Consider the following 12,882-nt stretch of genomic DNA (forward strand, 5'->3'; position numbering starts at 1 on the left):
ACGATGGCCCTGCCGCGCCGCCCAGACCAGCGCGGGTTTTGTCAGTCGCCCAACTGGCTTTTCCCGGCCCGTCCCTTGCCCCCAGCGACAGCCCTGCTTTATTGGTGGGTCCGGCCCCGCTGACCCCCGTCCCACCCGCGGAGAGCGGCAGGACGGATCTGCTGGACCGCGGCCACGGCGTCAGGGTTCACTCCCTTGCCAAAACGCCTTCAGGACAGGCCCCAGGCAAGGCAGGAGACTGCCACCCGAACAGTCCCGCGGCCGGTGGCTTGCTCTCCTCAGCCCTGCCCCGAGCCGGCCCACCCGCTGGCTCCCGTCCCGGCGGGAGGCCGCAGAGGCCGGAAACTCATGGCAGGAGTGGTGCCCCGCGGGGCGCATCGGTGCCCCGGCGTTCGACTCGTTCTGCCTGCAGCGCGAGCCGGTGGGGCCGCGCGGGGCGGGGAGGGGGGGATCGGCGGTGAGGGCGTTCCATCGGTTGGGCGGGGATGGATTAGCCGGGCCTGGGAAGATGGCCTCCTCGGAGCAAGCGGAGCAGCCCAGCCAGGTAAACGGGGCCGGCGCTCTGCCCGCTCGGCTCGGGCAGGGGGTGGCAGGGGACGGGCGGGGCGGGGTGGGGCGAGGGCACCGCCGCCTCCGCGGGGGAGCGGGCGAGGGGAGAGCGCCGCGACTCTGCCCCCCCTCCTTCCCCCCCCCCCCCCCCCCCCCGCCGCGGCTGGCGGTGGGGGGCGCGCGCGGCGGCGCCGGCCCGCTCGGCTCCCCTCCTCCGCCCCCCCCCCCCCCCCCCCGCCGCGCGCGCGGCCTCGGCGCCAACCGCCGCCCGCGCGCCGCCCCCGCACCTGTCGTAACGGTCACTGGCGAGGGGGCGGCTCGGGCCGCGTCAGCCCCCGCCGCGGTGGGCCTGTCGCCGCCGGAGCCCGGGCGCCCTGGCGGGGGCACCGGCACCAGAGGGGCGCGGGAGCGCTGACCTCGCGGGGAGGCGGCGGCCGGTGACAGCGGCTCCCTGAGGTGCGCGTTGCGCTCCCCCCTCACCCCCGTCTCCTGCCTGCCCCTGGCCAGCCGGGCGCGGGAGGGACGGCGAGGGGCTGCTGCCCGCCTGAAACCGTGGCGCTGGGGAGGGCCGGGACGCCGGGCTCAGCGGCTCCGCGCGTCTCGGCGTTGGTTTCACCCTGTGTGCCTGGTAGCACCGGTGGAGCTTCGCATCTCGGGGGAATCGGTTTTGCGGTTTGGCATCCTGCCTTGTGTGGTAGTGTGAGCTGATATGGGGCACGCCAGATGCAGTTCTGCCTGGAAGAGCTGTTCAGGCCCGGCCCCTGGACAGTAGGCATGTTTTCATTTTCGAGTCTGTGTGTAAAACTCAATAAAGCACTTGAATGGAGGGGGAGGAAGCACAGCCAGAGAAAAAGAAGGCAATTTATGTGTCAGCTTGGTTTTGAAATGAGGTGGAGTACCAGTTAGACAAAATGTTGTTCCTGCCTTGCAGCTGCGAGGGAGAACGATCCTTGAACCAACAGCATACAAGGGCAAAGCAATGATAGATGTAGTATAAGCATTGTCACAAACTGAATGGGGAGGGTAAAAGAGGCATGTAAGTTCACTGGCTTGAGTGCACCCTCAAGAAACATACTAAAAGCTTTAAACTGGCCTGAAATGAATGGGGGAGCCAGATGGAAAAATGGAAGTATGATGTAGCTGTATGTAGCATGGGTTTCCGGTCACTTGCACTGGCTTGCTCATGATCCTGGGTAACTTGTGTTTCTATGCAAACTCTACCTACCTCAAATTTAGTGACCTCCTGGCAGCTCTCTCATCTCACCAGTATCTCAGACAGACTCCTGAGTATGTGATACCAATGGAATTTTGTAAAATCCTTCAGGTGGCCGCAGAGGGCCTTCCTGCAGCAGGCAGGAGATGAAAGGTCTGGCAGTTTCAGCAGCAGGGAAGAAAATAGAGCAAAGTCTGCTACCGACACACTTTTATGTGCAATCGTTCAAATCTATCTGGATTTGACTAAATTGCTGTGAACCTCTCCGTTGATCCTTTTATTTTGGACTGAGGAGGCTGAGTTTGTAGGAAACATTGTTGAACTAAACTGAAATAGAAATAAACTACACAAAATTCATAGTCTGACTAACACAAATCTCCTCCTAGGCTGTGAAAGGCCAAGTTACCAAACTCGCAGTAGGCTTGCTGGGCAGTTTTGTATCAGCCACGTGCTTTCACCAGTAGTAGTTTGATGTGCAGGTAGTACGGTCCATTCCTCGTGCTTCCAGTGAATGCTTTTGGAATGAGGAAACCTGGAACAACCTGCGACTGATCCATAAGCCACTTGGGCAGTCTACAAGGCCGTTGACTATAGGTTTCTGAGAAAGAAATCTGGTTAATTGGCAAATGCGGTTGCTGAGAAACATTAAAGTTCTCTTGCATTTGGTTATCGTATCCTCCCATTGCACCCTTTTTTTTAACATTTATTTAGTGTTGCTTTACCTCAAAAGAAGGCTTGATATTTGGAAATGGAGAAGTCTTGCTTTTTAACGGGCCTCATAAATGTAGCCAGAGCACCCACTGGGTTTTAAAATTAAGGACATTAAGAAAGTCACTCTGTCACTGTCTCCATAGTGAAAAATGGGAATGGTAACTCTCACCTTATGTGTAACCTGGAGAGCTTTTCAGGCATTGTCTGTAAAGAACATAGCAGGGTTAATGCTTGTGCATTCAGGAAGAACTTGAGATAAGGCGGAATACCCAGGCTGCAAAGTTAACTTTTCACCACAGAGAGACTAATTTGTGTCAGCTCCTCTGAGGAGGCAGGTGGTCTGAAGCCACTGTGGGTGAAAATGGTCAATCACTGCTCCCCTGCCGGATTCTGTCACATTGTATGCAAAAATGCTGGATTCTCAGGCAATAGGAAATTAGTTGCACCCCTTTTGGCTCCTGGCCTGTCATGACTTCATTAGTGGCAGCGTTTCTTTGAAGTGCAGCTCTGGTGGTCTGCCTTGCTTCAGGTATGTGAGGTAACACTCAGTTCAGCTAAAGGGTAGCCGCTAATATTTACCCCCTCCACGCACACACCAGGAGCAGCCCCGCTTGTATATTAACTTTCCTCCTTCCCCACATGGTGTGCTTGCGTGGAGACAGAAGGGTTGTGCTGTCTGTCCATGGCTATCGGTGCCTGCTGATGACAGATACCCCCATCTTCACCATCTAGGATGTGTCTTACACGGTTGCACATTCCCGGTCCAGAACTCTAGCTGAGCCGTGTTCAGTGCTCTCAAATTCTGTTGGCTTGGATGGGATTTGAGAGAATCTTGCAGCTATGGCCAGAAAAAGGGAGTTTAATTGAAGAATATATAGCACAGCAGATGAATTCTTAAGGGGTCAATTTTGGAATAAAACAAAACAATGAAAATTTCTTTATTAGTCTACCAGAATGTAAATGCCACTCCTCTTACGCAACCATTGCAGTTTTGACACTTATCAATGCGTGGAAAAGGCTGTCCCCATTGCACACTAAACGTTTAGAGAATTAAAAAGAAATATTTACTTTCTACCACTGATGATGTCTGTTTATTTATTGCCAAGCATTCAACATAAGGCTATGAGTAGTAGCACTGCCTTGCTTAACATGTTTATGTTTGGGTCCTATTGTGTTTTCTATTACAAATCTAGTTAGTTTAGACGCTGAAAAGGGAGTGTCAGATATCTTTTGGCTTATTATCTGTTTTTCTTAGTTTAATTTTCTCATTCTCACGAATTAATATATTGCCTCAAGCATTGTGGGGAGGGGGGAGTGTTGCAGCTCAAATGAAATCATTTACGTAGATAGGATTATATTCTAAAGACAATAAACATTGCTACCAGAGATTTTAAAATATGTGGTTTTGTTTAGAAATCATGTTCTTCGGGCCTTTAGCAATGTCTTTACTAAAAAATAAACAGAAGAAAAGATCCTGTCTCTCTGGATCTGGAAGAAAGGGAAGAGCAAGATGATGGTATAGCCTGTGAAAAGAATAACCGATTTCTGATTTTTCTTGGCTATCGGTATTTCTTTGATGCTGAATACTTTGGCAGTATATTTGGTGAGTCTTTTTGGCTCAGCCAGCCAGCAACCCGGTTCTCTGGTATTCCATTTAACCGTAAATCCCAGTAGTGTGAGAGAACTTGAAATTCTTTAACATTACTTGGCAGTAGTGTTGTTGGTTTAGATAAATATGTCTAAATTTTTCCAAGCTGCTTAGTTTGGGACATAAAATAATACCTAATTATCTGTACAATTATGTGCAAAAGCTGAGAATCCTGTAGCCTGGAAGTCAAAAGGCTTGAAATTGTTGCAGTCAATGGCTGAATTTGACTTGGTACCAAAATGGTAGTGCAGCCATTGAGGTAGGATAGGCAGAGTGGATTCTGTACATGAGATCCTTTTGTTTGTTTTATAACACTGGAAGCCTCACTATGCTGAAAACAGACTACATATAAATTTAATGTAAGAGACTGAGAAAGGAGAGATGATGAGGTGAACAGAATGCATTGGTGTTCCAACAGCTTTTATACTTGGTGCTGTTCTTACATGTGGTTTAGTGGGGAAGCAAGCAGAGTACAAAGGCCTAAATCGTACTTGTTTTCTTTCTAAAGCTTCATTATACCCACTTTGGGTTGAGTTTACCATCTAGCTGTGTTTTTAATTCATGTAAGGAAGTAGTTAAAGCAAATTTAAAAGATGTTGAAAGATGCCTGAGTTGTTGCTCCAGAGACTTAATTCCCTAGTTGCATTGTTAGTCAACACATAGGTAGATATTCCTCCCCACTTGCCTGTAGCTCTTGACTGTTAAGCCTCTGGATTCTCTGCCTTAAAAGATGGCTTGTGGTGAAGATAAATGGTCTCTGGACTGTGATGTCCATTGTTTTCCTTAAATACAGGCTATTGAACAGCTGTCACGTGGAAAGGATGGAATCTTCCTTGACTTGTCTCGGAGCTGACATGTTCTGAAGAGTTACTGTCCCCTACCTTATAAGACTAGTTCCTTTGCTGTTACACTACGCCTTGTACTTGGAAATCTTGCTGGAAGGAAAATGCAGATCTCATTTAAAATGTCGGTAGCTTTGGACAATGCAGTGAAAGTATCATAAATTATCCAACTGATCATATATATGTCATCAGGTTATGTACAAGCACATGTCAGAATTTTTGAGTATTTGTCTTCAGGATCAAGACTCTTACCTGTCAGTATAATACATGTTTTCTCACAGTAACCTAGGCTTCATTTCAAATCCTTCTTCGGGCAGTTTCCCCAGTTGGCCAAATTTTGTGTGGAGTGACAGTCCATAAATACTAGTGCAGCTCTTTAGGGCAGAATATACAAGCTCTAGTACTTAGGATGCTCTGGGAATTTTCTGAGGATATGAATTCTGTGGTGTTTTCTTTCTTTGTGCGTTTGTGACTTTACTGTTTGCACCACACATCTGTAGTTTTTCTCTTTGCAAAGTCAGCTTAAGTAGTTAAAATGCTTTGGATTTTCCTGGAAACATGCTACAGAAGAGCAAAATACGTATATTCTTAGAAAGCTCAACACTTAACGCAAGTGGCTTGATGGAACAATTCCATGGAAATAGTAGTTAACAGCTATAGGTACTTTTTTGAAGTATTCAACAGGAATTTTGTCTGTGCTGCTCTTCGTCTGCCTCTTCTAAGCAGTTCTGACCCATGCTAACTGAATTTGATGAGAATCTTTTCTTTGACTTCAGTGTGCTATGAATTAGGCCCCGATATTTTAGAGTATTAGCCATATCTGTGTTAGTCCTGGGATTTGTCAGAAGCAATAAAATAGACCATATGCACCAAATAAGTTTATCCACAACCTAAACAGGTTCAGCTAACTTACTAATCAATGATGCAACACAAATGATGTGTTGATTCTCACGTTTTCCATATTTTTGGAGAAGTGGATGGTTCTTGAGAGTGTTCATTATTTTTCTTTCATCCAGCTGTAAAAGATTTGAAAGCAGATATACTATGCATGTAAAAATGGGAAGCCAGTGACAAAGTTGAAGAGAGAAGTGCCCTTTTCTCGGTATCACATAGCATTGTCTCCACTACAGACAGAGCGGGCAGTGTGACTTCCAGTATGATGTTGAAGCTGATATTTGCAGTGGTTATGTCAAGTGAATTCTTAGCGGCTGAAATTTTTGCAGGTGTATAGTGGGGTAACAGAAATGGTGGCTGCACATGACGAGACTAAGGGCCTCTCTAGAGAATCACTGCCTAGCTGTGAGATCTGGCTGGGCCCTGGTGACGATGCTTATGTCTGCAAGCTGAGTTGCAGTATATTTGAGTTTCTGGCACCCTCTTGTGGTAAATACTTATTTTTATCTATATTTTTGCATATTTTGTAGATGGGAAAAAAATCTTGAGATACTTTGAAGGTGTGGTATATTGCATAAGTGATGAATACAATTGTAGGACAAAAAGTCACTTAAAGACCATTATGCTATCACTTGAAAGTTTTATCTTTCCCTATACTCAATGAATAGGATCCATTTTCTCTAACTGAGCCTCAAAACTTGTCTTCATTACTAATGAAACTGCATTTTTTTACCATTGAGGTAACCAGTATGTGTCATCTCTCCTAAGATAAAAAACCCACAGTGAAGACAATATGGTTTAGACCATCTTAACATCATGTGAATCCCATTTGAAAGTAGATGGTTGACCAAGATAAGTTTATTTTATGGTAAAACTTAGGTGTCTCTACCTTGGGAGTGCTGATATATGCTAGTTACATGGAGATCAAACGGCTTTTTTTTTGGCAGTGAAGAAAAGCCCGGAGAGTAATTCTGTAAAACATGGGACTATGCTAAAATGTTATGCCTGTTCTTGATGAGTGAGTGAATATGAGCAAAACTGCAGGTGAGCCTGGAGGGTAGAAGCTCCTGAATTTTAAGTCTAGTCCAATCTGGGGCTTGCTGTCCTGCTCTAATCACATAGTTTCACTTGCCTCCTGTGTACCACCCTTTCCTAGCATGCAAGGTAAGGTGTTCAGCATCTGCCCTAAAACTACGTCTCTTAATTATGTGTGGGAAACAAGGATGGTACTGGTATTGCTGACATATTGTGAGGTTTAGCTATAATAGTTGTTCTGAAATCTTTGGCACATTTCAGTGCAGAAAACAAAGGGTGCATTACTAGGTCATGGCAATGGGAGAAGCTCGGTGTCAAATTTTTAGTCCTTCTATAGAGGCAAAAGTGAACCGTGGAATCAGAGCGAGGTACTTTTGCATCCACTTCAATAGCAGTACTTCGGGCTTCTGCAGCATTTCCTCCCTTTAGTATTGCAAAATTCTTTGTGGACATCAAGTACTCATCAGGTCCCTTTGAGACAGGCAAGTTATTATCCTCGTTTCATATATGATGAAAATGTCCTATGTCACATGATGACAGGCGTTGCCACCAAGAGTTTAGCAGAGGGAGTCCCAGTTTCATGCTGTGTTTGTTCACTGCACCATGTATTTCAGAATTTGAGTTAGGGTGAACATTTCTTTTATGACATCTCTCAGCAGTCTCTCTGGCTCTTCACTGCTGGCTCCCTAAAGCAAGTTCTGCAGATTCTGTGAATTCTGTTCTGTTAAATGGGGACTGCTGGAACGAATTTTTTTCTGTGATTCTGACCTTTTTGTCTTCAGTCCATCACAGAACTGCTACTGATAGCAGAAACAAGTGTGTCTGCCTAAATCCTGCTCATAGGTGGAGTGGTCTTAACAGACAAGTATTTCTAATTGTGTCCATCAGGTGGCAATGTAACCTCACTCTTCTTTTTGCTTTACAGGCTGGCTCGTGCCCTGCAACTGAAAATGCAGCATCTCGGGAGCCACTGGTAAGTTCTTCAAGAAGCAGCCTATAATTTCTTGCATATAATATAATATACATGAGTTGTTCTCTTTGCTGCATCATTTTGCATCCATTCTTTTGCTTTTCCAAGGAGCTGGTGCTTTGTGAAAAAGGTGTACACTGCCCTATGTTGCCCTACTGTTGACCTCTGAATTCTGACCTGTGGCCATAACCTCCTGTCTTTCTGGGGTTAGACATGGGTCACCTAAGCTACTGAGTTGTCCTTGAGCATGGACTGCCTGTCCTATGTGTGTGCAATGTACGCTCTTGATCAGCGCTTACTTAGTAAAGAGTCTGAAGAAAGACCTGTGCAGCATAATTTGAACTGAGATTCTTAGCACTATTGTCTAATAAAAAAACCCTCTGCTGCTCAGAGACCTTATTCAAGCTGTCTTTATTTTCAGATGCACTCAGAGTGAGCTTAGAAGTGTCTGGCAGCTGGCAGTGCATGTGATCCAATGTTTTCACTCTAGAACTGTTTTGGAAAGAGCTCTGGGATTTTTTGTGTATGAGGATAACTAAGAGAACCCTGTTTTGTTTTCATTTTTATGGTGACGCAGAGTGGGAAGTGAGCCACCACTCTCTGGAGCTGCAGTATATTTTTTTTTACAACCTCCTTTTTCTTTTTTTCCTTCCTCTTCAGCCATCTATAACTCAGTCAAAACCTTGCCAGAATTCTTAGCCCATGTTATTGTCCTAAACATATAAATCTCTAATTGAGTTTCTTCTCTGGCTTTCATTTGGTGATCATAGTGAATACAAGCTGTTTGCAGTGAGAAGACTCAAGTACTTTCCATAATGGTGTGGCACTGGCCACATCAAAGTATTTTTACCTTGTAACTCTTATCTGGAGAACCCAGGAGATGATTTTTAAAGGAGGGAGATGTGAGTAAAGCCTGTGAACTGGGAAGGGTCAGTAAAGTGCATCTAATGAAAGGGCTGTTTGTGAATTCTGTTAAGCTCTGCAGTGAAAATCTCTCTAGTCTAGTAACATTGTGCCATCACTTAATTGCGTAGACGTCTGTATGTGAGATTACCTGAAGTTGTTATTGACACCATGTGCTTTGTGATGGATTTGGTGGTTTGGTTTTTTTGGGGTTGGTTGTTCCCCCCCCACCCCCGAGGAAGGTCATACAGGTAGGAGGTCATCACAGCCCGTGCTGGCTGACAGTTCATTCTCTTTCTCAAGGCAGATTCTAACATTACCTTTGATTTAATTAATTTCTTTCTGTATATGCAACTGAAGAATTGCTCAGAGGAAGCACGTAGCAGTTGTGTATCTTTCTGTGTAGGTGTATATTCCTACCGTATAAAAATATTTATAAATTTAAAGAACTCCAACATAAACTTCACGCTCACAATGGTGAGTCTTGCATGTGAGCTAATTAGAGCCCTTTGAAAGGTGGAGGTTTTCTCCTTGTTTTTTCATTAATTGTTTTTTTTTATGTTAAACTCTCACAGTCTCTGTCACGTTTGCTTAGGAGTCATTATTGCTTCCAGCTGAGTATCTGTAGAAGCCTTATTAAATGAGCAGTTCAGTTCTGTGAGCCAGATGACCTAACTTCCACCACACTACTGTGGCTTCTCTGTAGCCAGGATCATGCGTGCTGCCTTCTAATGCATGCAGTAGAGCTCGGTCCATAAAGCAGACTTGTAGGCACATGGCGCCATGTCATAAAAATGTTTACGGAAACACCAGAACAAACTATGGCATGAATCCAACAAATGGCTCTGTATGGGAAAGCCATGTGCTCAGGCATATCATTGCTGACTCCAAATCTGGTGTAAGCAGTTGAAGACGACTTACAGAATCCAGAGGAGGGAGAAAAGAGCACGCTGACCAAATTCTGCTCTGTACCCCCTCACCTTTTTTGGCTTAATTGGTGACTGGAAGTGTTCAATGCTTCATAGGACTGCGACCCGTTTGGAACATATCAGTGGTGTTATGCACAAGTATGAGAAAGCAATAAAATTAAAACATCTTGCATTGTATCAGCAGATGTCATTATAGGCTCAAACTGTTTTTGTATTGTATTTGTGATACTAACGAGCACTGTATCCTGCAAAGGTGCTAAATATCTTCTGCTCTGTGCTCAGTGGCAGTGTCTTCTGTGTACTCTGTACCCCCACAGCCTGCTGCTTTCAGCAGGAATCCAGGAGAAGCAATGATTTCTAGTTGTTTGCAAGAGGACTTGCAAGATCATGTAGGAGATGCAGCCTGACACATCATATTGTGTCCTGCATTTTGGGTCTTCAGAGCATACCTTGCTAAGGTTTATGGCCTTACTGAGGCCTTCAGAATGGAGCCCTACAAACTCATGTCACACTCCTAATTTCTCTTTCTTCAACCCACTTTTGATGTTTTGAACTACCAAACTGGAGATAAGGGACTCCACGTCCATGCCATTAATCCTTTGAGTTATCCAGTGTCCTTACAATAAACTGTCCCAACTGAAAAATACTCCCTAATAAGAGGTCATTGTGTTATAGTACTGACAGTGGAGAATGAGTTGGAGGGGGATGGGAAAAGCTATAATTTTTGCAGCAGAGAGCGGACACTCATTTCCCTAGCTGTCGGTCTTGGCCCATTAAAATTTGCCGTGTAGCTCCATAGTGGGAAGTGTAACCTTGTGTTAGCAGAGTGTCAGCATCTCGCTCTGCTGCTGTTTACAGCCACGTTTGTCATCGTCAGTGCGGGATCAGCTTCTCCTTGAGTCCAGCTTATCAGTGAACACTGCTGCATCCCTTTCTGCTTGTATGTGCAGCCACCTCTGATAATCCTCTGAACACTTGTGGAATTGGAATAGGTTTGTCTTTTTGCAACCACTCAAAAGTCCTGGGATGTGCAAAAGATGTAACCACGTAGGACAAAACTCCTTTCTGTGAGGTTAAAGCATTAGAAAATCCCCTTTTCTTCTCAAATCTTTGTCTCTTTGGTCTGTCTCTTTAGTGTAATTACGTTGTCTTTTCTGCTTCTCTTTTTAGCTTGTTTTGTCTCTCCCTAGTAGTGTCTTGTAGCTTTTTAACCATACTGTGCTGCTTTTGAGATGTTTTCAAGAGCTTGAATATGTTTGTTGGCGGCCTTTGCTTTCTGCCGAATCTGCTGCAGTCTAAATTACAGCTGTGAAGGTTACACATGTGATTGCCCCTAACATGAGCCTGGGTTGTAGGAAAAACCTAAGGAAGCAGAGCTTATAAGCGAGGCCTTTCCACATGCTGCTTGTTTGTTGTTTTGGTTTTTTTTCCCCTGCCACAAAACATACTCATTCTCTTGCTGGTGCTTGGTATCTGGAAGAAGTACTAGTTGTAAATATAAAAGTACTGGTTGTAAATGTAAAACACTCTCTTGGTTTCTCACTAAGTTACAAAATCCCTGGATCATGGTATGAGGAGCAGGGTATTTTCTTTTGCAGGATTATTTAACTTTTCTTCTTTTATTTTTAGCATGTGCTGTTTCTTTCTGTTTCTTGCTGCAGATGATAGCAGTTAGCACTGAAATATGGACATTTTATTCCCTTTTTTACAGGCTGTCGAAAGGTACAAGGTAACAAGAATTACTGCTGCCTCTATAGCAATTAGCGTAGAGTTTGTTGGTATGTGCTGGAGCCCTCATGGCTTTTCCCCACCCTTTGTTAAACTGATTTTCAAATTTTTAAGGGTCATGATAATGGCCAGAATACTTTTAACACCCCTTTTTGTGCGAACATCGTAGGGTACACTGCAGACATTAATTATCGTGTTTGGGGAATAGGTCTGTGTTATCTCCATTTTCTAGAAAAGCTAACTGAGATATGCAGGTTAACTGTTCAGCCAGATTCATCCAGCAAGTTGGTGGCATAGATGTGAGACCTAGTCAGTTGGCCTGGTAAATGAGGCAATTTCTATTTCAAGGGCTTCATTCTGCCCCTTTTATGTCTTTTGAAAAGCCTCTAGCCTTGCATGTGCAATACATTCTTTAAAAGTGATTGTGGCATCCTGCTACTTCTTTAGCTCATCCTTTTTCTGGTTTTGACTACCTTTCTGGTGATTGAGGAATAATGAAAAAACTGGAGAGCAGAAAAGAGACTTGACATTTCTGTATCCATCGTGTATCCAGAGGCACAAGGTCACATCAGTCAGTACGTCCATGCTGAACACATTCGGTGTTTGTATCTATCTTTGCTTTCCTGAACCATCAGTTGAGATTTCAAATTGAAGCCATGATGTTGGGGCTTGGTTATGGGCATATTTAGTTCCTCTATGTTTTTTGTGTTCAGTTGCTAGGTTTCCTTGGAAGTAAACAAGTAAGATTTGTGATATGTGTTTATAATGGATAAAACTCTTGAAACGGAAACTGGACAGAGTTAGTTACTCCTTTTCTCAGCTGCCTGGATTTGGGTGCTTAGCATTCAGTGATAGAGAGTAGAATTATTAGATACTCTCTGTTTCGTTGCCTCCTTTTAAAGCTTCCTCTTAAGTAGACTGTAGTTAAAGAGAATTTCATTTAGGTTTCTGAGGAAGGAGCTTTGCAATCGAGATTTTAAGTTTGACTACTTTTAGCTCTAACTGGTGTAATTAGAAGTTGACGGAGCCTAACACTAACAATACCGTTGTCTTTAACCATGTGAACAAAACCTTGAGTGGGAATGAGGAAAGGTTACAGAATTGTGTCATAAGGTTTGAGAGAGCTTGTTGAGGCTAATGTTGGTTAAGAGAATCCACTTTTTATGAACAAATCTTTGGGCACATTGAGAATCTATGTCCCTCTTCTTCTTAGGAAGTAGCAGATGCTCTTTCTGCCCTATCAGACCCTACAGAAAACGAGATACATGGGAATTTTTTGAAGATTCTCCTTTGACTGAATTTGTTTGAAATGAAGACAAGATAGATATTTTCACTTAAAAACTCATACTTTGTTTTCTGGAACACATTCTTACGCAAGGGATACCATGTACTATCCTTATCCTTTCTTTTAAAGTTCGAAGATCTAGTCTAGATTTGTATAAAATGTGATTTTTTTCAGA

At 44.3% G+C, this 12,882-nt stretch overlaps 1 protein-coding gene across 3 annotated transcripts in view; it reads left to right on the forward strand.

Moving 5' to 3' along the window:
• The first annotated feature begins 417 nt into the window (after positions 1 to 417).
• Positions 418 to 12,882, forward strand: part of PEX14 (peroxisomal biogenesis factor 14) — a 93,982-nt gene continuing 81,517 nt past the window's right edge. For 2 of the 3 annotated variants that reach the window (XM_075172462.1, XM_075172460.1), the window contains exons 1-2: positions 442 to 544; positions 7,818 to 7,865. In XM_075172462.1, the coding sequence (XP_075028563.1) occupies positions 509 to 544; positions 7,818 to 7,865 (84 nt within the window). In that variant the 5' untranslated portion in view covers positions 442 to 508. Of the gene's footprint in view, positions 545 to 7,817; positions 7,866 to 12,882 lie in introns of all 3 variants that reach the window. The other variant, XM_075172461.1, reaches the window with a different exon arrangement.

This window comes from Calonectris borealis, chromosome 23 (assembly GCF_964195595.1).
Source record: "Calonectris borealis chromosome 23, bCalBor7.hap1.2, whole genome shotgun sequence".
NCBI lineage: Eukaryota > Metazoa > Chordata > Aves > Procellariiformes > Procellariidae > Calonectris > Calonectris borealis.